At 44.6% G+C, this 24,149-nt stretch overlaps 1 protein-coding gene and 1 long non-coding RNA gene across 2 annotated transcripts in view; one reads left to right on the top strand and one right to left on the bottom strand.

Annotated features, from left to right (window-relative positions):
- The first annotated feature begins 2,500 nt into the window (after positions 1–2,500).
- PAG1 (phosphoprotein membrane anchor with glycosphingolipid microdomains 1) lies at positions 2,501–23,114 on the top strand. The gene is made up of 6 exons (XM_042923385.1): positions 2,501–2,707; positions 4,503–4,554; positions 8,783–8,879; positions 11,186–11,787; positions 15,483–15,542; positions 20,240–23,114. Exons 1-6 carry the CDS (start codon positions 2,583–2,585, stop codon positions 20,606–20,608), a joined length of 1,305 nt encoding a protein of 434 aa, XP_042779319.1. The 5' UTR covers positions 2,501–2,582; the 3' UTR covers positions 20,609–23,114.
- Positions 20,559–24,149, bottom strand: part of LOC122210629 — a 63,817-nt gene continuing 60,226 nt past the window's right edge. The window contains exons 2-3 of the long non-coding RNA XR_006198140.1: positions 20,793–20,902; positions 20,559–20,678 (exon numbers count right to left, since the gene is read on the bottom strand). This is a non-coding gene — a long non-coding RNA (uncharacterized LOC122210629). The remainder of the gene's footprint in view (positions 20,679–20,792; positions 20,903–24,149) is intronic.

Below are 24,149 nucleotides of genomic sequence, written 5' to 3'. Positions count from 1 at the left end.
AGGTCGCCTTGATTTATGTGCCTGCTTGACTATATTTTAGTAACTGTGGTACCAATTTGTAGTCTAAATTTAAAGTAAATTATTCATTGCCTCAACAAATCAGGAGAGACGTGCTGGTCATTTTCATTCGGTGGGAGCCATCCAGGGGCAACCACACAAGAGCAATTTGACCATCCATTACTGCACGCATGTGGTGTTTGCAGGTGCAACTTCAAACCGACATAGGAAGACGGTCCCTATCACACCTTAAGTTGTATGTTTCTATATTTACAGAGCATTAGGAAGTGTTCTGTTGATTCAGGGACCTAAGGAAAACATGGACTTCATCAAGAATAGTCTGCATACATTGTAGACAAAAGTTTCTTTTTCTCCAGCTTTTTATTATTCTTCAACCTTAAATATGCAGATAAATGCAATGTGTTTCACTCAGAGAAAATCCGGTCCAGTTCAACTGCCTTTGCTGAAATGGTTTTTGTTCTCCGAGCCCTCAAGGTGTGCTCCTCTTTGGCCCTAAGCCCTCCAGGCGCTGGCTGGATGCGGACAACGCAGGGCCCTCGAAATGCAGTTATGGCTCTTTCAGAGAAGCAAATGAAAATGTAAACGTGGACAGTCTTTTGCACGACAAAAAAGTTTTTTGAGTTCTGATTCATTAACACAATAGTTTGCTTACTTTATTTGTGAAACTTGATATTAAGTTATAGGCTATTCCTTTTAAGATGGGATATTCTAGAACTGAGCAAAGCAGACGTTCTATAAATGAGGCCTCTCTGACAAGAGTTAATTGTTCAAAAAAATTGGGGGAGGGGGTGCCTGGGTGGCTCAGTCGGTTGGGCGTCCGACTCTTGGTTCGTCTCAGGTCATGATCTCACGGTTTCGTGGGTGGGAGCCCCGTGTCGGGCTCCTAGCTGACAGTGCGGAGGCTGCTTTGGATTCTCTGTCTCCCTCTCTCTGCCCCTCCCCCACTTGCGCTACCTCTGTCTCTCTCAAAATAAATAAATAAACTTAAAAAATTTTTTTTCTTGCATTTTTTTATTTGAGGGGTGCCTGGGTGGCTCGGTCGGGGTAAGTGTCCAACTCTTGGTTTCTGCTCAGGTCATAAACACAGTTGCATGAATTTGAGCCCCATGTCAGGCTCTGCACTGACGGTGTGGAGCCCGCTTGGGATTCTGTCTCCCTCTCTCCCTCTGCCCTTCCCCTGCTATCCCCCTCTCAAAATAAATAAATAAACTTAAACATTTTCTTTTTATGTGAGTATAGTTGATACACAGTGTTACATTGGTTCCAGGTGTCCGGCATAGCGATTCAATTTCTATTCGTTATGCTGTGCTCACCACAGTTGTAGCTACCATCTGTCACCATGCAACGCTATTACAGTACTATTGACTGTATTCCCTCTGCTGTGCCTTTTATTCCCATGACTTATTCATTCCATAACTGGAAGCCTGTATCTCCCATGACAATCATTAATTTTTGGTATATGGCTCTATTTTTCAAAATCTGTCACTCTTGAAATATTTCCCAGAACTCATGTGGCCATTTGCATTTGGAAGCATTGTCGCCGGGATGGGGAGCAAGCTGTACCCCCGTTGAGAAGGACCTTCCTCGCGGGGCTAAGACTACAGGTTTAGAGTCAGAAATGGCTCGACTCATATCCTCACCGGCCACTTAGCATCTGTGACATCGTAGGAGAACTTACTCAGTGTCTCCGCCATTCAACTTCCTTGTCTGAAAAATGGGGATGAGCAGGGCCTTCTCACCGTCTTGTAGCAGTTCAGTGAGGAAAGCCTATAGCAAGAGTCCCAGGACATGCCAGGTCCAAAAATGTACTAGATACAGCTCTCATGCCTCATTTGTAGTTACTTATAAATAGGTCTTATTTACTGCTGATGATGTATTCTTAGCACATACTTTCATCTGTTCGTTTGAAAATGTACTTACTGAGGGCTCGCAGAAGCGCAGTGAGAGCCGGCCCTGAAAACAGGTACATATTCACAGTAGATAACTGTTACGAAAGTGAATAAAAGACATTCTCTTTCGTTAATTGTATTGGCCTTAGACCTTCTCAAAGAAAAGTAGGTTTGGGAGCTAGGGAGATAGGTGGGGAAATGTGAACTGCATTTTTGTGAAAGCTATAATAAATGCTTTACACCGTTCTGGGGAAAAAAAAAAATCCAAATAAGCACTTACTTGCTATGGACTATCTGGAATTTTATTTGAGGACATTAAGAATCTGTCCCCAAACATAGCAAACTAACAAGCCACGCATTGCCTCAAGCACTGCTGGGTACTCGTGCATTCCCACTGTACGTTTTTAGGTTAGGAAAACAAAGGCCTGGACAACAGAGGGGACTTGCCCAGAGCCAGGTGTCCAGGTGAGTGCAGGGCATCCCGCACACACATCCTTGCCTTTGCTCTGAGGCTTCCTCCTGACATGCACTAATCACAAGATTGTGTCACTTCACGTGAGAAGCTGTTTCAAAACACACTGGTCTCTCCGCAGGAGGACGAAGCACTCTGTGCCCATGTTACCACCTGTGAAGGACTGACTGACCCACCAGCTTGTGCCACTTCTTGCTCCCGCCATGGGACCTTCGGGGAGCGTGCTGAGCAGCGGACAGATGCAGGTGGTCCTGTGGGGCAGTTTGGCGGCTCTCGTCACTTTCTTCCTCATCAGCTTCCTCGTCTTTCTGTGCTCCAGTTGTGACAGGTGAGATCTCCTGTGTATCCGCCGGAACCTTGAAATAACCCGTTCCCTGTGCCCAGAAGACTCTTCATAGGAAAAACGTTATAAACAGAATCCCGCTACACAGACATTCACAGAAACCCCTGTGTTTCTAAAGTTAACTAGCTTCTGTGCTGCAGAGCACCTCAGGACGTTTTTTGTATTCATCGAATGAAAATCCATATTTGATTTTGCTCAGGAGCAACTGGGAGAACCCTTGTATACGAAACTTCCCAAAATGAAATTTTGCCATTCTTTTGAGCACATCGTTGTTAAAATTTATCTTGTGTTTTCCTGTCGATGGACATTTGGAAATCTTAGTATGATGTGCATGAAAGATACTCTTTGCTGCCACTTGACAGTTACTGATTATAATTGCTATTACGTGGTTTGAAAGGACCATTCAAGTTTTGTGATCTAGAACTGCAATTTCTTAAGAAACATTAATTTTCCTAGAAGAGAGATGAAATAATCATCTTGGTTGTTTTTAGAGTTATGCTGCTTCTCCCCTTCCATGTCTCCCTCATTTGGGATGTCTGTACCCCCCCCCCCCAAAATAAAAGCTCTTTGCTCAGAACCAAAGGTCTTTCTAACATGTTGGGAGTGATTTCCCAGGTGTTCAGACGCTGTTAGGATACTTTTCAGGAGCGCCTAGGTGGCTCAGTAAGTTATGCATCCGACTTTGGCTCAGGTCATGATCTCGTGGTCCGTGAGTTCAAGCCCCATGTCAGGCTCTGCGCTGCCAGCTCAGAGCCTGGAGGCTGCTTCAGATTCTGTGTCTCCCTCTCTTTCTGCCTCTCCCCTGCTTGCTCTCTCTCTCGCTCTCTCAAAAATGAATAAATGTTAAATTTGTAAAATAAGAAGGATACATGCAGCCTCCTGGCAGATTGGTGCTGTGGGGCTGGAGCAAACCAGCCAGTCTACCTCCAAACCTTCCTCTCAGTAACTTCAGGAGAGACCCAACAAGGGTCATTTACAAATCTGACAGGACTTCTTACCCTGAAGTGTCTGTCAAGAAGAGGAAAGTCAGACTCTCCCAACCAAGTAGCCTTCCAGTCTCCTCCCAGTTTAGACCTGGAGCTCTACAGCTGGATCTGAGTCTGCTCAGGAAGGTGCAAAAATAGAGGCTGGTGGAGTTTGCTCCCCTGGACTAGGGAGGGCCTGCCTGTAATTATTTACACTCCCACTAGGCGTCACTGTTGCCTTGACAAATATGGGACATGTATTCTCTAGGACGGATGGCTTTCCTTAGACTGTCCTGAGTAAAAATAAATTCTATTTTTATTCGATGGACTTTTCCATAGACTGGAAGTACATATGACTCATCCTGAGAGCATGTATCCTTCCCAACGTGCCAAAATTTGTATTTTCTTTCATTTTTTTCCCAGTCCCCTTGCACTGGGTAGTCGACTCTGAGTTTGTCTGGATTTTCTTTTAAAAAAGGAAAAAACAGGTAAAATTATTTCCAGTATTCTAGAGTCGAAACAAGTTTCTGCTCAGGAATGTGCCTCAGTCCTCTTGTGAACTTCTATTTTCTACTCTGGGAGAAAGAGAGCTAGAGAGGTGCTGGTCTCATGCTGTGACTTGACCCCCCTCAGACCCTGACGCCTGCAAAGGAGTGATGGAGTCACGGTCCAGCTTTTGCTTTTTTGGCAAAACAAACCAGGATCCTAAAAGAGAGATTTAAATGTGGACAAATATTCGGATAGCCAAGGGGAGCGTCTGTTTGATTTTAGACGGCACGTTTGACGTCACGGCAATGTTTTCTCTTCCATTTCAGAGAAAAGAAGCCAAGACAGCACAGCGGGGACCACGAGAACCTGATGAACGTGGTGAGCCCATATACACATGTCTGTGTGTGCTTTCGAACACCGGCCACTTATCTAAGTGTGTTCCCACAAGCTGGCAACCTGAGGGAAACCGAGGGAAGGAGCTCACCAGAGTTAACCGGCTGCCTAGAGTCCTCCCTCTGAAGGACTCTTACTCAGTGTGGCTAGAGGCCTGTGCAATTAGCCGGGTTGGTTGGGAGAGTTTCAGAAATGGATGCGATCGTGCTGTTGCCGGAAGGATCCTGAGAGCGCGCCAACCTGCTGCAGGGAGCCCCTGCCCAGCTCCAGCCTAGTATTGGTTTGCTAGGGCTGCATAACAAAGCATCACAAACAGTGGGGCTTCAATACCAAATGTATTGTCTTGACGTTCTGGAGGCCAGAAATGGAAATCCAGGTATCAGTGGGGTTGGCTGGCTCTTCTGAGAGCCTGGAGGGTGAATCTGTTCCAGGCCTGTCTCCCAGCTTCTGGGGGTTTGCCGCTCCGCGTGGTCTTCTCCCTGTGTCTCTCCATGTGGTCTTTCCTCTGCATGTCTCTGTCCAAGCTTCCTCGTTTGGTAAGGACTCCAATGTGACCTCATCTTATTGAGTTTCATCTGCAAGGACCCCGTTCCAAATAAGGTCACATTCCTAAGGTATCGGAGGTTAGGACTTCACCTCTGAAATTTGGGGAGTATCCAGTTCAACCAGTAACAGCTGGTCATGAAGCTAACCAAAAGGTAGGACCCCCGTCGGCCTCGATGTGGCCCGGCTGGGTTTCCACAGCTGTCACATGGGGTGCTGTCGAGCCACAAGGGGCTCTTAGACCCACCCTGGTGAGGAGCAGCCTGAGTGTCGGGGTCATGCCCTTACCTGGCTGAGCACTTCCAGCAGCTGGGGAGGGGGCCACCCCGTATTCGCAGGGCTGACTTCGTCGGTCTTGCTCGAGCCCCATGGCGGTGCTAAAACAGAGAAGGTGTCTCCGTTCGCTGACATAATTCCTTAAGATCAGGCAAAATCTGCCGTCGGGAAGAGGGTGTGAAATAGGCAGCCAGCAGACAGAGCTTACCCAGGAGGCGTCTCTGGGCCCAGTCACCACCCCCCACCCCCAAGGGCGTGCAAGGCTCTGGTATCCCAAGCAGGCTGGAGTTGTTGGGGCTTCTCTCCTCCGGGAGCCCCTGGGGTGTCCTTGCCTCCTCCTCTGCACGCACACCTTACCCGCTGCTGTTCTGCGTTCTCAGCTCTCCCTTTGCCCTCTTTCTTACCCCCATTCCAGTCTCTGGCTGTCAACCCCACTTCTCAGCTGTGCACAGCGCCCCCGTCCAGCACACAGAGCGCAGATCGCTGCTGTGGTGGCATCGAGAGGGTGGAGGGGCGCCTCGGTGGCTCAGTCGATTAAGCCTCCCACTCTGTTTTTATAAATGTTTGTTTATTTTTGAGAGACAGAGTGCAAGCAGGGGAGGGGCAGAGAGAGAGACACACACAGAATGTGAAGCAGGCTCCAGGCTCTGAGCCGTCGGCACAGAACCCCATGCAGGGCTCAGATTCACGAATGGGAAGATCATGACCTGAGCTGAAGTCAGATGCTTAACCCACTGAGCATCCCAGGCACCCTGTGCAACTCTTGGTTTAGGCTCAGGTCACGATTTCATGGTCTGTGAGTTCGAGCCCCATGTCGGGCTCTGCACTGACAGGGCAAAGCCTGCTTGGGATCCTCTCTCCCCCCTCTGTCTGCCCCTCCCCAGCCCATGCACACATACACGTGTGCACCCTCTCTCTCTCGAAATAAATAACAAATGTTTTTTAAAAAGGTGGGGGAGATGGGGGGTAGCTCTGCGGTTGCTTCTCCCACACGTAGGTCCCTGGTCCTGGCTTTCGTCACCACCCCCCATGCTCCTTGGTGCTGGTTGGGGCTAGAGGAAGGGCTTCTGTCTCTGTCCTCCTCCCAGATTCCTTCCCTGTGCTGCTACACCTCTGGCGGGGCCCAGGGAGCCGCCAGCAAGCCCCCCTGCCGTGTGGTTCTGATGCGTGCCCCAGCGGGAGAACTCCTGCTGCAGACCTTCAATGCCTGCGTGGCCCAGGGTCAGGGACGAGGTCGAAGGTAGTGGCACGGGGGGACGAAAGGAAAACGCAGGCTGTTCCCGTGCTGTATCCTTAACTAATAACCGCACAGCCTCTCTTCTACAAACGTGTGGGGGAGAGCACGCAAAAGCACGTGTTCACACGGGCCGTGGTACGTGAGCTCACACACACCCACCACAGCCGTCCACCCGGCTCTCTTTAAGAGCTTCTCTCTCAGCTGCTCGATCTTATTCAACTTGCAGTTTCGCCACTTAGGCCAAAGAAGCCCCCCAAGTCAGCCTCGCCTCTGCACCCCACCCCTGATCCCAGATCTTGTACATCCTTGCTCCCTCCTAAGCCCCAGATGGGCCACCACTAAAGCCTAGCCTGAAAAGATCCAGGGGCATGGGGGTGTCCTGAAGTTTGCTCCTTGTGCTACAGAGAGAGGGAGGCTCACTCCAGGCTCCTCTGGGGGCATTTTCTCATGGAAGCTGAGAGGAGAAGTGGTGGCTAGGACCCAGGTTATGCTGCTTCAGCAGCGATGGGTACTTATGCTGTGATGAGCCGACCTGGGAGCTTCCCCCCCTCACACCTGACTCCTGTCTGGGTGCAACCTTTCTGGGATATGAGAGCCTGCACCTTAAGCTCCTGGCGTCCTAATGCAATGACCCACCTCCTGGCACCCTTCACTCAGGAGCAGCGTGAAACTGAAACAGCGGACTCTCAGTTAAGGGTTCATGACATAGCATGAGCTATTTGCTTTATTATTATTATTATTGTTGTTATTATTATTATTATTATTATTATCTGGTTCCCAGTAAGAAGTCAGAGAATTTGTGAGGCCAACTAGCCAAGCTTCTGGTGCTGTTTGTATCAGAATTTCCATGTGGAATCCTGGAACATAGTCCAAGTGTGGCCTCCTGGGTCATGCACACTGTATTCTGCGAGAAGGATTTGGGGACAGGTCACATTAGCAGTGATTCAGGCTGCTACATGGAACCAGTTGGGCATTTAAAGAAACATGTGCTTTCTGACTACTTGTTTATTCCATATAGTATCTCCGTATTCGAGCCCAGTAGAAAAAACCTTCAATGACTTTCTTCCCTCCAAGCATCCAGAATTTGTGAGAATGAGAAAGATTTGCAAACCTACTATTTAACATGATTGTTCTTGTGAACCTTAAAGCAGAGACTTGGCTGGTTATGAAAGTCTCAGAAATCGATTACAGTATCTGTCTTTGACCAGACTTAAGCCTCTTCCCTTCAGATGGCATATTTGTCTTGGTGTGGCATGCCTTTAAGAATAGCATTTTGTGGGTCGCCTGGGTGGTTCAGTCAGTTGAGCATCTGACTCTTGATTTCAGTTCAGGCTGTAACAGGGTCATGGAATCAAACCCCACGCACATCAGGCTCCTCACTGAGTGTGGAGTCTGCTTAAGATTCTCTCTCTCTCTGCCCCTCTTCTCTGATCACATGCACACATGTTCTGTCTAAAATAAAATTTTTAAAATGTTTTTAATTTTTTTAATGTTTATTTCCTTTTGAGAAAGAGAGAACACAAGCAGGACAGGGGCAGAGAGAGGGAGACAAAGAATCCAAAGCAGGCTCCAGGATCTGAACTGTCAGCACAGAGTCCAACGTGGAGCTCAAACACGAACCACGAGATCATGACCTGAGCCAAAGTCAGACGTTTATCCAACTGAGCCATGCAGGCGCCCCTAAAATTAAATTTTTTTAAAAAAAACAGCATTTTACAGAGCCTGTGGTATAAGGAAGGATGCGGCTGCTCTCTGCTGGGGTCAGTTCTGACCAGCACTGGGCCTTTTGGCCACCTTCTCACCTTAAGCTAAGGGGACTGATCCCTCATGACCTACCTGTAGCCCAGTTGAAGACCCCAGGTGGAAAGCTCTGCAAATGGTCTTGGAGATTCCCAGTGCCCCGAAGATTCTAGAACAATTCTGTCCCATAGAGCTTTCCACTGTGATGGAAGTGTTCTGTACCTGATCTGCAGTAACCACTAGCCACCTGTAGCTGATGAGCATTCAGAGTGTGACTAGCAATTCAATTTTGTTTAATTTCACTTAGTTTAAGTGGATTTGGGTTTTTGTTGCTGCGGTTTTAATTTTTAGAAAAAGCCATGGCCACTCTTCCTCTGCCCGCAGTCTGATTGTTCATGTGGTATGTTTGTTTTGCAGCCTTCTGACAAGGAGATGTTCAGCCGCTCAATAACTAGCCTGGCCACAGATGCACCTGCCAGCAGTGAACAGAACGGAATACTCACCAATGGGGACAGTAAGTTATGCAAAAATACGAGCTTTCCATGCAGACCCCATCACATTTCAAAAAACATAGCTCAAAAATTAGCAAATGTGTTCTTGCCCACTCTTGGTATTCTACCAGTTTTAGTGAATGTCCTCTCATTTGGATGAAAAGCTAATATTTATTAATTGGTTTCTCTGTGCCATTGCTCTAAGATCTGTTTGTATACTAACCCATCCATACCACTACTATAAGATTACTGATATTAATATTCTCACTCCCTGTAAGATAGCTGTTGTTACTGTCCACAGCTTAGAGGTGAAGAAACCGCAGCACATTGCTGCTTCGACAGATCACCACAAACTTAGTGCCTTAGAACAACTGAAATGTATTAACTTACAGCTTTAAAGTACCAGCAGAAATGCACTTCTTCCTGGAGGCTCTAGGGGTGAATCTGTTCCCTTACCTGTTTCAGCTCCTAGAGGCTGCCTGCATTTCTTGATTCCTAGCCTTTCCCTCCATCTTTACACCACTCCCCAACTCTCTTGCCCCACTCTGTCACTTAAAGGGACTCTTGGGGCACCTGGGTGGCTCAGTTGGTTCAGCATCTGACTTCGGCTCAGGTCATGATCTCACGGCTCATGAGTTAGAGCCCTACATCAGGCTCTGTGTTGACAGCTCAGAACCCGCTTTAGATCCTCTCTCTCTCCCCTCTCCCCTACTCTCTCAAAAATAAATAAACATTTAAAAAAAAAAAAAAGACTTTCATGATTACGTTGGGCCCACCTGGGTGACCCAGGCTACTCTCCTTCTCAGGGTCAGCTGATAGTTAACCTGTATCCTTAATTCCTCCTTGGCCACGTAGCATAACACACACATACACAGGTTCCAGAGGGTAGGACATGGACACCTTTTGGAGGCCATAATTCTGCCCGCCATGGAGAGGCTGATAATTTGCCTGAGATCACAGTCAGTGTGCTGACGATCGGTAATCTGAGTGCTGGGCACACCTCTGGATCCACTCTGCATACCGCCTGTTGCACACACGGAGTGCTGTCCCTGACAAAAATAGCAACTACATTTGCTTCACACTGTCCAGTTTACAAAGTGCTTTCACCTGAGGTAGGAGGTTGTCCTGTACCCCGTGTCCTGCTAAGGAAACTCGGGGGGTGGGGGGGGGGCAGTATCTACCCCAGAATCTGCAGACTCCAGTGCTTGTTCTCTGACCACCATGACACATGTCTGGGGCCAGAGGGCAAAAGTTCAACCCCTCTGTGATGAGTAAGGAAACCTAGGGTGGTACCTGCCGTTGTGTCAGACACTGTCCTGGGCTGCAGGGGTCTCAGAGAATCCCAGTCTAGTCAATAAAGATTAAAACTCGTAAGTTATAAACACACACATACGTACATATGTAAAGACTATATATCGTATATAAGAACTATATATTATATAAGGAGCATGTAAGATAGATGTATGAATATAAATATACCTATTTTAGTACACATTTATTCGTATATACTTATACTTTTTATGCTTACACATGAAGAATAGATAGTATATAAAGAACATATAATAGAGCAACAGTAATTTAATAACTTGTTCACTACAATGTAGGTATCAGAAGGGCGGGGCTGGCTTTGTTGATGTATGCCCCGCACTCCAACCATCTCTGGCACACAGTAGGCACTCAGAAAACATGACTGAATGGTTTCACACAGTAACATTTCTGTGCAAATCGAAGGATTTCACATTTGGATTTTCTAATGTGAGGTAGAAATGGTAGGGGGAAGGGCAGTGAGATGGAAGGAAGAGGCACAGGTGTACAGTCCCTTTGTTACACTGGTTTAGGGCACATTTTTGCCCCCCTGTTTCCATCGTGTCTGTCAAACAAAAGTGACCACTGAAAGGGAATGGTTTCCAGTTATTCCCTCCAAACAGGAGGAGGCCGGTAAGGCCAGGGAAGGTGGCCACCATACATGCCTCCCATTTTGGTGCCCAGCCACTCACGGTCTGGCTCCAGGGAATATCACTTTCTTCCTCTGGTCACGTTAGGCACTCTGCCTACCAGAGTCCCACCAATAAGCAATGAAAGTAACTGTGAACCAAATTAATAGCCAAGACAACTTATTAAATATTGTATTAGAAAGATGTAATAGCTGGTTTTAGTTTCAACTGTGGTTGAAGTAAGAATATCAAGTAACAATCATACCATCTGTAATTTGCAGTTTAGAGTCCAATAAAAAGCACCTTGATTTAACCTAACCTTGCATTATCCAATTCGCTGTAATAATTATTTAAAGAATTGTCTTTCCTCATTTTTAATACTTCTGCTGCCTTAGTTCTTTCAGAAGACAGTACTCTGACCTGCATGCAACATTATGAGGAAGTCCAGACCTCAGCTTCAGATCTGCTGGACTCCCAGGACAGCTCGGGGAAGCCAAAATGTCATCAGAGCCGGGAACTGCCCAGAATTCCTCCTGACAGCGCCGTGGACATGATGCTCAACGCAAGAGCCGTGGATGGGGACCAGGGCCTGGGAACGGAAGGGCCATACGAAGTACTCAAGGATAGTTCCTCCCAAGAAAATATGGTGGAGGACTGCTTGTATGAAACTGTGAAAGAAATTAAGGAGGTGGCGGCAGCTGTGAACCCAGGGAAAGGCCATGGCAGCAGGTCAAAGTCAACTTCCGCTTTGAAAGAGCTTCCGGGGCCTCAAGCCCCCCAAGCAGACTTTGCTGAGTATGCCTCGGTGGACAGAAACAAAAAATGTCGACAGAGTGTTAATGCAGAGACTGTTCTTGGAAACTCATGCGATCTGGAAGAGGAAGCCCCACCACCTGTCCCCGTTAAACTTCTGGATGAGAATGAAAACCTTCAGGAGAAGAGAGAGAGCAAGACAGGAGACGAAGGAGCCACAGAGGGGACCAGTGAAACCAACAAGGTAGGCCCCCATGTTTGTGCTTCATGTGCTTTTGTCATGATTAGGAATCTAGCTGATCTTGGGGCTTTTACTGGCACATCATTCTGGGAAATACATATAAACACTTTCAGGTTCATTGAATGATGAAAGCTGCTTCAGTGTAACCTGTGTGTGGCTCTCCCCGCCCCACCCCCACCCTTCCAAATAATAAAGTGCTAAAAACTCATGTTTGTAAAATATTTCTCTCTTGGCCCCTTACTTGGATTTTTCCAGTTTTTACATCCTATCTAATTGGGGCTAAGTATCACTGTCTTCATTTTGAAGACCAGGAATTTAAATGGAAACTAGACTGTTTGCCCCGTGTTTAGCCTCTTCTGTTTGCTGCTGCCTCAAGCAGCATGGTGATCCCAGAAGTCAGAGCATAGGAACACACACAGAGGGAACAGACTCACAGTTGCCACTGGTTGTATCTGATTATATGCATACTTCTATATAAAATCAAGTAAAAGATGTTATTTTGTGACAATTTCAAAACAATAGCCAATAACTCTTAAGGTTAGATAGTCAACAAAGCTCTCAAATGTATTAACAATCCCCAGGCCTTACCTGTTTCTGATAACTGGATGTATGAGCCACAATAACTTGAAATTCACATTTCCAGTTGTCAGTGTCTCCTTGGGATTTAACCAGGCCCAGTCTTCTTTAGTCAACTATTATCTGATTTCTGTCCTCTCCACAGGAAAAAGCAAGGTTCTCATCTCAGGTTTTGGTGGGAACGACAAGTAGGGGTTAGTCAGTGAATACAGTTGTAGCCTTAAAAAAACATCTGGAGTTTATGATCAAAATGTGAACCCTGGCTATGGCTTTATAGGTTATACCAAGTAAGTCATTCTTTGTGGTATTCTCTGAATGCGTTTCAACTTTTCATATTATCTGTCAAATCGGCTGTTGAGAGCCCCAATAAGAGTGTTCATGAACCTAGTCATAAATGCAAAAGTGCAGTCTATTGTTTTGCCCTTCATATAACCAGAGATAATAAAACTAATTTAAAGTCTATTATGCCTAAAAAAAATTCAAGTTTTTTTTACTTATAAGCACTTGAAAGATAAGGTCAATTGTCTAACCACTACCACTAAGCAGTTCTCCAGATATCCCATTAGAAAATGGAAATACCCATCTGGGAATCAATAGTAATACAACAATGAATAACCCATCATCTTCATATAAACAATCTTAATTTTAAGCAACTCAGATAACTTGAAATATTTAATATTCATTCATTTTTTTATTCATGCACAAGATTTTTGCAAGCACCTACTACGTGCCACATAATCTTCTAGGTGCTGAGAATCCACTAGTGAGCAAAACTTCTGAACAAAACTTCCTGCTCCAGTGGAGCTTACATTTTAGTGGGGAGAGACATAAATATGCACAAAACTAAAGTATATGGCACTTTAGAAGGCTTTAAAGTTTATAGGGAAAAAATTAGAACAAAATAAGGAGGATCAGGAAAGTGGAGTGAGTACAATTATGAATCAAGTGGTCAGGGTATGCCTACTGTGAAGGTGGCATTTGAATAAGTTGTATACATTTGGGGGAAGAGCGGAGGGAATGGCCAGTGTGAAGGTCCTGAGGCTGGAGCTCCCTTGGGCCTGTCCAAGGGAGAGGAGCAGGACAGGTGTGGCTGGAGAGGAAAGGGTAGTAGAGAGAAAGGTAACCAGGGGCCCAATCCTATGTGGCCTTTACTCATAATCTGAATAAAACAGGGGTCGTTAGAAAATCTTGAGAAGAAGGGATGAGTCTTTGGGTCTTTGGGAAAGATGCCCCTGACTGTACTGTCAGATTGAACTGTAAAGGGGAGGAGCAAGGAGGAACACCAGGTGGCCATTCTCACAGACCAGACAAGAGATGATGGTGGCTTAGAACAGGGCAGAAGTAATGGGAGAAGCTAAGCTGGAGCCAAGAGATTGGTTGGTGGACCAGATGTGTGATGAAAGAAAGAAAAGATAATGATGAGTCCCAGGTTTGGCCTGAGCCACTACCAAGATGGAGTTGCCATTCACTGAAATGGAGAGGGCTGCAGGCAGGCAGGTTTTTGGAGAAGATTGCGTATTCGGTGCTGGACATGTTTCGTTTGAGATACATACTGGATGTCTGAGTAGAAACAGCAGAGAGCAGCTGGATGGATGAGGAGGTTTAGGAGAAAAGGTCTGGGTTGGATTTGTACACTTGGAAGTCATCAGCAGAAATTTTTTCTTACGGCCATGACATTGCTTTAAGGGGGGAAGGAGATCACTGATTGAGTGTAAATGACAACTGGAAGAGTTCCCAGGGCGCAGGTCTAGGAAAGAAAAGGAACGAGCAGAGGACACCTAAATAGGAAAGAAAAACAGGAAAGTTCAGTGTCCTGGAAGCCACGTGAAGAAGGTTCAGGGACAGGGAAGTGGCCACTGTGGCAAACGCAGCGACGGGTCAGGAATGGTGAGGGCTGAGGATTGACAGTCACATTAGTCACATGGTGGACATTGGCGTCCTGGAGTGTCAGAGGCAGAAACTTGACTGAAATGGTTTAGAGAGAGAATAGGAAGAGAAAAATTATTTGAGCAACTTTTTTAGACAAGTCTTTTAAGAGCTTTTGCTATAAAGGGATGAGGCCATAGATGGAACTGGAAGAAGGGTTGGTTTGTTTTGTTTTCAGAGTCAGAGAAATAACAGCATGGTTTCACGTGGGTGGGAATGATTTCACAGTGAGGGAAAAGCTGATGATATAAACTGAATGGGAGACTTGCTGGAGTCTCATGAGTAGATGTGAGGGGGCAGGATCTCCTGTATAAGAGGAGGGGATCACCTTTAAGAGGGGCTTGAGGAGTTCTTTGGTGACAGGGAGGAAGGACAATTCGTGAATGCAGAGATGGGGGTGGGGTAGGGTATAAGTTCCTAGAAATTTCTGATTTCTTCAGTTTTCTCCAGGTCACCAGGTAAGAGTGAGGATGGGGGAGGAGGTATTGGGGCCTGGGGAGGGAGGGGAAGGTGGGAAGTAAACAGCCGAGCAGGGACCGGGTATACTGGCAAGGGTGGTCCAACACAGAGCCCTTGCTAAGAACCCACCTGAAGGTTGAATTCACCAGTGACCAGGAAGGGCATTGGGTATTTAATACTACTGGGTATTGAAAAACATCGTACAATAGATACAAGAGGGGGAGAGGGGTAGAAGGAGAGAGAGAATCTCAAGCAGGCTCCACAGTCAGCATGGAGCCTGACATGTGACTTGATCCCACGATCCTGGGATCATGACCTGCGCCGAAATCAAGAGTCAGATGCTCAACCGACTGAGCCACCCAGGCGCCCCAACACAATAGATTTTTTACAAGTGTTTATAAGTGTTAGTTGCTTGACAGCATTTCTTTTATTAGTGTTTCTTCTTTTAATGTTTATTTTTGAGAGACAGAGTGCAAGCGGGGGAGGGGCTGAGCTGTCATCACAGAGCCCAATGCAGGGTTCCAACTCAAACCGTGAGATTATGACCTAACCCAAGTCGGATACTTAACTGACGGAGCCACCCAGGCACCCCTTGACATAATTTCTTTGTAGAAAATAATATCTTCCCTAAAAATCTTTTGAAACATTTTTATAGATGTGTCAAAACAAATGCAAAAGAAAGGCTGGATTATTGACTTCAAACTATATCTTCCCTTGGTCTGTGTTTGTTTTAACAGAGATTTAGTTCATTGTCGTACAAGTCCCGGGAAGAGGACCCGACTCTCACAGAAGAAGAGGTGAGTTTTGTTGCTTTTTAAATAACCAGAAAACTTTAAAGAATAGAGCGTTTCTCCCTGAATAAATGCACTGTTATGTTACTCTTCTCTGAAAAAGCTGAAATACTCTTTTTTTTTTTAATTTTTTTTAATGTTTATTTATTTTTAAGAGAGAAAGTGAGACAGAGTGTGAGCAGGGGAGGGCCAGAGAGAGAGGGAGACACAGAATCCGAAGCAGGCTCCAGGCTCTGAGCTGTCAGCCCAGAGCCCGATGCGGGGCTCGAACTCACGGACTGCGAGATCGTGACCTGAGCCGAAGTCGGACACTTAACCGACTGAGCCACCCAGGCGCCCCAAAGCTGAAATACTCTTAAGCATATGTGTGGAGGCCAGGATTTGGGAATGTTGGCTTTATAGTGGCTCAAGTGACTGGCAGATGGTAGGAGAAAAAGGAAGACAGGATGAACAGGTCATCTAAGTGAAAGAAACAGAGTAGGAAAGAAGGAACAGAAAAAAAAGATAGGAAGAGGAGGGGAGAAAATAGAATGACAAGAGAGAGATTTAAGTGCGAGAGCTTTAGTGAGCAGTCAGGAAGGAAGTCCACCTTCGAAGGCACTTAATCATGGGTTGGAAAACACAGGAAACTGGAACAGGTGGGTGTAAGGAATTTAATCCAGCCTGGGAAGTGGAGGGGGAAGGTTTTAATGAGGAATATGGAGGCAGAGAGCAGGTAACTAACTCCAGGAAGTACAATTCCAGGCTGCAGCAACAGTCAGACATAGCAGCCAACAGGAAAGCACTGTCTTCTTCCAAGTACCTGGGCTAAATATTCACCAGCTAAACTTTTCAGTGAAGCATCAAAATCGTATAAGCCGGTATATATGTTATTATATCAAGCTAGGCTCAGAGGGCTGAACACCTCAATTTATCTGGCTATATATAGCTTCTATCTGGAATTCCTAGCATGGTAAATTTTGTGCATGTAGGAAAATGACATACATATGCAGGGACATCCCCTCACATCATAGGACTTTGTGTAGAGTATTAAAAAATGAAATAGACTACAATCCCCCATTGGGAGTTCAAAGAGCAGAGAGCTTTCCATAGGCAATGTTGCCCATGTGCTTCTGTGTTTCTTGCCCCAGGGAAAGGACCTGCCATCTAGCCACCTGCTCATATAAGCCAAAATCCTGGGCATCATCCATGACACCCCCATTTCCTCTATGTCCTCAGACTCAGGCAGTATCAGGTCCCCTGAATTCTACCTCCAAAGGGTTTCTTTCACATGCTGCTCTGTCCGTGTCCACTGTGCCTGCCCCTCACCAGCCTGGTGGCACCTTCACCTTCTTCTAGCAGTCTGTTGTCCCCACTGCACCAGGGCCATCCCACTTGGGACCAAAAAGAAGAATATATGAGAGGTCTGGAAACAAATCCTTTAAAATAGAGACTATGTAAAAATTTAAATTACTTTTCTTCTAATCTTACATTGTTTGTGGTTTGGGAAAATAGGACCTAGTTACACTGATGAATTTTTAACATAGATTAAAGAACGGTGACTCACATGTATTCATTTTAGGAAGCTGCTTTACAAAAAATAATTATGGAAGTCACTTATTTTGGTATTTTTGTACTATAGTGTTAGCCAGTCCAGACAGACACTGAGACATGAGTTTTAAGTACAATTATCCCAATTTAACAGAATGATGGGAAAGGGTTGGTTATAGGAAGAGAAATGGGGGAAAGGAAGAGGGTAATTTATAAGAACATCATAACAATTTGCAGCCTAAATAATAAAGATGAGAGATTTAAAAGAGAAGAATTGTAGGGGCGCCTGGGTGGCTCAGTCGGTTAAGCGTCCGACTTCGGCTCAGGTCATGATCTCACGGTCCGTGAGTTCGAGCCCCGCGTCAGGCTCTGTGCTAACAGCTCAGAGCCTGGAGCCTGGTTCAGATTCTGTGTCTCCCTCTCTCTCTGACCCTCCCCCATTCATACCCTGTCTCTCTCTCTCTCTCAAAAATAAATAAACGTTAAAAAAAATTTAAAAGAGAAAACTTGTGACACTAAATAGCAGCAGGGCTTGAAAGGAACCTGTATACGAAATGGAAATCATAGTCCTAGAAGGTAGATATCCAAACATCAGAAGACTTGTAAATGTTAACACTTATGAAAGATTCTCAACATTCTCTGCACACTAGGCTCGTGCCCAGAGACAATAGTAAGTTGCAAGTTAATGAAAGAGCCTTTAACTTTTTAAAAAGAGTGTAAAGGCCAAGAAAACCCAAGTAATTGCAAAGAGCGGAGCATTAATGGCAGGATCGTGGGGAGGAAAGTTGAGGAGAGAAGCTGCAGTGTGCCCCCCTCATCGGTACAGGGCAGGAAATGGTGTGTTTGTCCTCTTCAGTGTTGCCCCTGAGGGCACAGAGTGCATTTCTACTTTGCTGGCTCCCCTCTTCACTGTCATCCATGATTCACCCTTTATAATCTGTCCACATTTTTGGCTTGGACGACCTTTTAGATAATAAGTTCCATATGTTTGCACCTCACTGTGAAAAGCAGGTGATTTATTCTTCCTAATTTCAAAGAAATTATCATTCTTCATTTCAAGAGTAATTTTCCATTCAGATCTCTAAGGTGAGAATGTTAATTTACTATTCACTAGACAGGTCAGATCAGCATGGCAGAATTTCCCAAAGATGATTCCTCTGGTTTTAAATCTTCAGATTGTCAAGGCCTGGCAAAACAGAGCCACCAGCCTGTAGTGAAAAGTTCTCATGCAAATGACCAGTTAACATGCGGCAGGCCTGTCTTAAGACGCTTTTGAGGCCAGCTGGAAACTTCATCCACAGTATGTAAGATATGTGAAAGCAAGGAAATATCTCTCCGCACTTGGGAAGCCAAGCATCTGTCAGGAGGCATGTTCATTTATTTCCTGGGTGTTTGAATAAATCAATCATTATGGCCAATGAAGGTAATGAAGGATATTTCTACTTATTTCCAACCGTGGTTTCTAACAATAATACCCCCCCACACACACACACAAAAAAAAATATCTCTTAATCAGTGTGTTTAATCTATCATTACCAAGAAAATTAAATCCCTCTTGATAGTAGAGGTTATATGGAGTATGTTAATGAGACTGAGTAGGGGTGTCCGGAAAATAGCCCACGCTTTCAGTAGGAAAGAGGGCCCTGTAAGTGAATTGTCCCCAGATTTCACTTCTGGGTTGGCTGGTTGCAAATAAGAATGGATTTTTCCCACTGGAGAAAACTTACCCCATCTGTAAATGTCTATTTAACCAGTAATATGCAATGAAGTTGAAAATTAATGGAAAATGAGGCTTTTACAGGTAGAAGTAGATTGCCAGCCAGAATCCAGGAGCTACTTTTCAGACCACTTCGATGCAGAAAGAGTGAACCAAACAGTCTAATTCGGGGGTTCTCACACTTTAGTGGGCATCAAAATCAGCACAGAGTGCTGGGCCCCGTCCCCAGAGTTTCTGATTCAGTGCTTCTAGGATGGGACCCAGATCCTGCTGCTGCCAGTTCGAAGCCTGCCTTTTGAGAACCATTCATCTAACATCTGTCTTCTTCCTTTTTCCTTAAAGCAGTAGAGCTTTTTTTTTTTTTCCCCAGGTGAAATATTCTGATGTAGAAATCGAGTAAAACATGATACTGTAGTCAGGTCCTGGGGGCCTCATTCTGCCTGCTCTCCTCCTTCCCAAAGACCCAGATAGAACCTGGTTGTCATGGGGTTATGTTAATATGACTGGTCTACTTACAAAGTTGAACATATATAATTGTTCTCTAGTAATGTACTTCAGGATTAGCACATGAACAACCCACTTCTGGGTATATAGCTGAAGGAGATGAAATCACTGTGTTGAAGACATACCTTTACCCTCAGGTTCTTAGCAGCATTATTCACCATAGTCAAGACATGGAAACAACCTAAGTATCCATCAACTGATGAATGGATAAAGAAAATGTGAGATACATATCCAGGTGTATACATTTTAAATATATACATATACACATATATATAATGTGTGTATACACACATGTACATACACACACAGTGGAGTATTATTCAGTCGTGAAGGAGATTCTACCTTTTGTGACAACTTGGATAGACCTTGAGAACATTATGCAAGTGAAATAAGTCAGAGAAACCCAAATACTATATGTTCTACGTAGATGTGGAATCTAAAAAAGCCAAACTCTTAGAAATAGCAAGTAGAATGGTGGTTGCCAGGGGCTGGGGAGTAGGGGAAAGGGGAGATGTTGGTCACAGGGTACAAACTCCCAGCTGTAAGCTGAGTAAGTTCCAGGGATCTGATACAGAGCATGGTGACTATAATTAACAGTGGTATACTATTATACTTGAAAGTTGAAAGAGTAGGTCTTAATTGTTTTCACCACATACAGACACACACACACACACACACACACACACACGCATAGTGGTAACAAAGGAGTTAACTAAGCTTTGTAGTAATCATTTCACAGTATATATGTGTATCAAATTACCATGTTGTACACCTTAAGCTTACATATGCTATGTGTCAATAGTATCTCACTAAAGCTGGGGAGAATTGGCAAAAAAAATCTTAAAGGGGCATACACATGCCTATAGTGCTAAATATCTAGCTTGTCACTGTAAAGGGGGAGAAAGAAGTCAAACTTGAGGCTTATTTATTTAATTCACCCTTTGTTTTCTAGATCTCAGCCATGTATTCATCAGTAAATAAACCTGGGCAGTCAGGGAATAAATCGGGACAGTCTCTTAACGCTCCAGAGTCCACCTACACCTCCATCCAAAGCGCCGCTCAGAGATCCCCCTCTTCCTGTAACGATCTCTACGCGACTGTTAAAGACTTCGAGAAAACTCCAAACAGCGGTAGCATGCTTCCAGCAGCAGTGAGACCCAGTGAGGAACCCGAGCCCGATTATGAAGCAATACAGGCTCTAAACAGAGAGGAAGAAAAGGCCACCCCAGAGACCAATGGCCACCGCGGCCTTCTCCCGAAGGAGAATGACTATGAGAGCATTGGGGACTTGCAGCAGTGCAGAGACATCACCAGGCTCTAGCAGCCCCGAAGACAACCCCAGATGTCGTGTGCTCAGCCGCCTGGAGGGCTCAGCCGCCTGGGGGGCACTCCTGCGGGAAACAAGAAGCTCTGTCAACCCACACTCTGTATGCTGCTCCGGTAACCTGAAGATGATTGAAAACGTGGAGACTGTTTAGCAGGGTCGGAAACAGTGAGGTACGTACCGAGTGCACCCGAGTGCGTCCCTGCCTGCAGGGGGCACTCGCACGCCCAAGCACATCTCCTTCATGCACCCTTGCCCTCTGGAAAGGTCCCAGCTGTCGGTGGTTTCATCCTATTCGTGAGGAAAGCCAAGATGTAAGGAAGAACTGCTTTCAAGAACCACGACCCCACCTGCCTAAAATACTGCCATTCAGAAGAGCCAGGTTTTTCTTCTTTTCTTTTTTTTTTTTTTTTTTTTTTCCTGTCTGCCCCTAATATTTCTTCCCCGTGAAATCTTCCGATTTCTAATGGTTCATTCCGAGAAAATTCTCCCCCGAGGCTTGGCCCTTGCCTTCCACTTAGGGATTTTAAGATGGTAAGAAACTGTGGTTGCTGGTTCCTGTCAGCTCACAGGCCTCTTCCAAGAGCCGCACCTGGAAAAACGACCACTGCAGGTGGACAGGACCGGGGCTGCCTCTTAGGTTTAGGTCTTCATTCCTTCTGATTTAGGCACTCCACATCGGCAGCCTCTCCCAAAGTACTTGAAGTCGTTTTTAGATGCTTTATTTTATTTTTCTAGTCAAAGCGTGCCCCCCCCCAGTATTTGAAACTCTTCAGAGCCTTTTCAGTATTTTCAATGAACATTGTGGTACTTCTATACTTGTTTTAGCCCAGAGCTCATTTCTCTGAAACAGAGAGCCTTAATCTCCATGTTGGGACACACCACATATTTGGACGGCAGCCATGGCATCCGTCTCTGAAGGGCTGCGGACTTGAATGTGTATTTCTGATGCTCTCTGCTGCCACACTAACAGTGTGAGATTTCATAAGTTAACTGCTACCCTAAGGTAATCTATCTAAAATTAAAATGTAAACATTTATTTTTGTTATATAAATTTATAAGATGTTTTATGTTTAACGCCTAATTTCTAGAAAGTGCCAGAAAAAAATGTATATTAACTATTTTGATTTTGTGTACAATGATTTATACTCTCATTTTGAAAAGACACCATAAAGCACATAAGCTAGGTAACTACACGTAGCTGTTATCTTTTTTCTAATCAAGTGTTTAAAATACCGAAGGTTTTTTCAAGACTTAACTTTTCAAATGGTACTTGGAGCTCCTGGTCAAAGTCATCTGGCTCACTAGAGAAATCAGCAGAATAAACACAAAGGATCGTTTTCAGTGAGTTCAGTGGGCAATACTGAAATATTTGAAATGGTCAAAAAAAATGGAAAGAACGAAATATGACTAGGGATGTCTGCATTATTAACCTCATGAAGGTATTTATAATTCCATTAAGATTCAGTTACGTGTTTAAGAAAACAGTGATGGGTTCCGCAAGCCAGTCCTCACAAATGCAAATTGCCTATTGGGGTTTTTTTCCCCCTTCATTTTACAAAAATCAGTGGCTGAAATAACTCTGATTAAGAGCTCAGCCTGGTTTGAATTTAATCATCTCTTTAGACTTTATAAGGCCAACATTGGGAAACTTGTTCACTTTTCATTTTAAAAGGAACCTGCTATTATACCGTGTGGCTACAGAAAGGGACCTTTTCCTACACTGACAAAGGGGGAAAAAAGAGGCAGTTATTCAATGCTGCTGCGACATGTCTGGCCTTTCAGGTTGAATACTCTTGCTGTTTTCACTCATTATGACAAAGGATGCAGTTGGGAGGATGGAGCATCCTGCAAATGGTAGGGACCAGCTCACAGGCGTGGTTTTTTCCCATCCCTTGCATTCATGGCTTGATTTTTGACTGCTCTGTGATACATTTCTGAAAATTGTGAAGTGAGCTTTGTTGGGGTAAACGGGTCGGCTGTCATTATGTTTCGGTCATCCTGGTCTTTCCCATGAAGACCTCTCGAGCCTAAGCACAATCATCACTGACTAGAAGATAAGGGCAGAAATACCCTTGGATTGGGGGGAAAGTTCATCAGGAAGGCGCCACAAGTGGGCCTTGTTCTCTGAATTCGTATCTTTCATGAGCACCGTTTTGCCTGGTGATTTTCATTGCTTACTTGGTATTAATGAGTTTGACCCAACAATCTCTACATCCTGGGGTTCCTTTAGCACTTGGGGACGGCCTTGTCACATCGCATACCTAGTATTGTGCATGCTGCAGTGATGTCCTTTATGAGCGCTTGACCACTCCAAAGTTTTACTGTATTTCATAATGTCTTTACTTATTGCCAGGGAGGTGAGAATGACCTCTCAAGTGTAAAATCATTTCCAGAGAGGAAAGTTCTTTATAAATAGTCATATCATCTTGAAATTTCATTATCAGAATTTCCCCCAGAAGTTCTGAAATAAAGGCTAAATTATGGCAATATAGCCATAAAATATGCACTGAGCTCTCTCTTGATTTGAGAATCTGTGCTAAGAATAAGTTGTGATTTAAAGTATTGTAAGTATATTTTAAAAGAAACTAGAAGGCCCTCCGGCATAAATGCTAAAAGAAGTAATAGCACAATCCATGAGGGGTGGGGGGCAGGGAGAAGCGGAGTAAACTTTGGGAGCAGGCTTGCTGTTTAGACCATTGGGTACCTTACTGAACTACAGTATTGATGTATCCTCATGGTTTTGACCTTAAAGTACAGTATTTCATAAATTTTGTCACTTTTACTTTATTCATTGAAAATCTGTGCTAGTGTTTGAGTTGGACAAAAGCCTATGGCTTCTTTAAAAAAGTTTCATGTTCAGCTAAATGTTACAGTTTAAATCTGTGAAAGGTAGTTATGAAAAGTTTTTACAGTATTTTTAAAATTCAACTTTGACATCCATATTATGCATTGTTATAACTTACGTTATGTGAAATTACACAAATAAACTAAGTTTTAGGAAGTGTTTTTTGTCCTGTAAGTCAGAATTGTAAACTCGTCTTGCCTAAAGGCAGGATCTTTGTTTTTAGTCAGATATTTTGAAAGTTTAGAAGAATTTTTATCCTGTTTTTACTATTTCTCAAATGCAGTCAGCAGGAAAGTATGACCTATTTTACGTGAAATGTTTAAGGAAATTTTAAATTCTAGAAGAAAGTAATTTTTGCAAATATGTGGCCCACATTTTCTTTCCTGTCCACTAAATTATGTCATTAGGTTTATTAAAGCTTTTGAAGGTACTGCTGTCTTTTGTGGAAGAAGGCTAATTACTGATGTATCTGCCCTCAAAATCCAAGAGTTAATTCTAATTAAGTGCTAACAAGAGGTAGCCACCACAAAGAACTAAAATTTAACCTCAGGCTGTCACTATATCTATTTCTCGTATTTGACTTCCGTTTTCTTAGAGCATTTATTTACTTTAACCAGTAACACACTGTGTGTATACATGTACATATACTATACATACATACCTATACATATTTACACACACACACACACA

This window comes from Panthera leo, chromosome F2 (genome assembly GCF_018350215.1).
Source record: "Panthera leo isolate Ple1 chromosome F2, P.leo_Ple1_pat1.1, whole genome shotgun sequence".
NCBI classification, from domain to species: Eukaryota; Metazoa; Chordata; class Mammalia; order Carnivora; family Felidae; genus Panthera; species Panthera leo.
This window is presented reverse-complemented; position numbering and strand designations above follow the sequence as displayed.

Coding starts and splice junctions, on each gene's coding strand:
- PAG1 (XM_042923385.1), top strand. CDS start 2,583: ATGGGACCTTCGGGGAGCGTGCTGAGCAGCGGACAGATGCAGGTGGTC. Junction 4,555..8,782: donor ACGAGAACCTGATGAACGTG/GTGAGCCCATAT, acceptor TTTGTTTTGCAG/CCTTCTGACAAGGAGATGTT. Junction 8,880..11,185: donor AATACTCACCAATGGGGACA/GTAAGTTATGCA, acceptor CTGCTGCCTTAG/TTCTTTCAGAAGACAGTACT.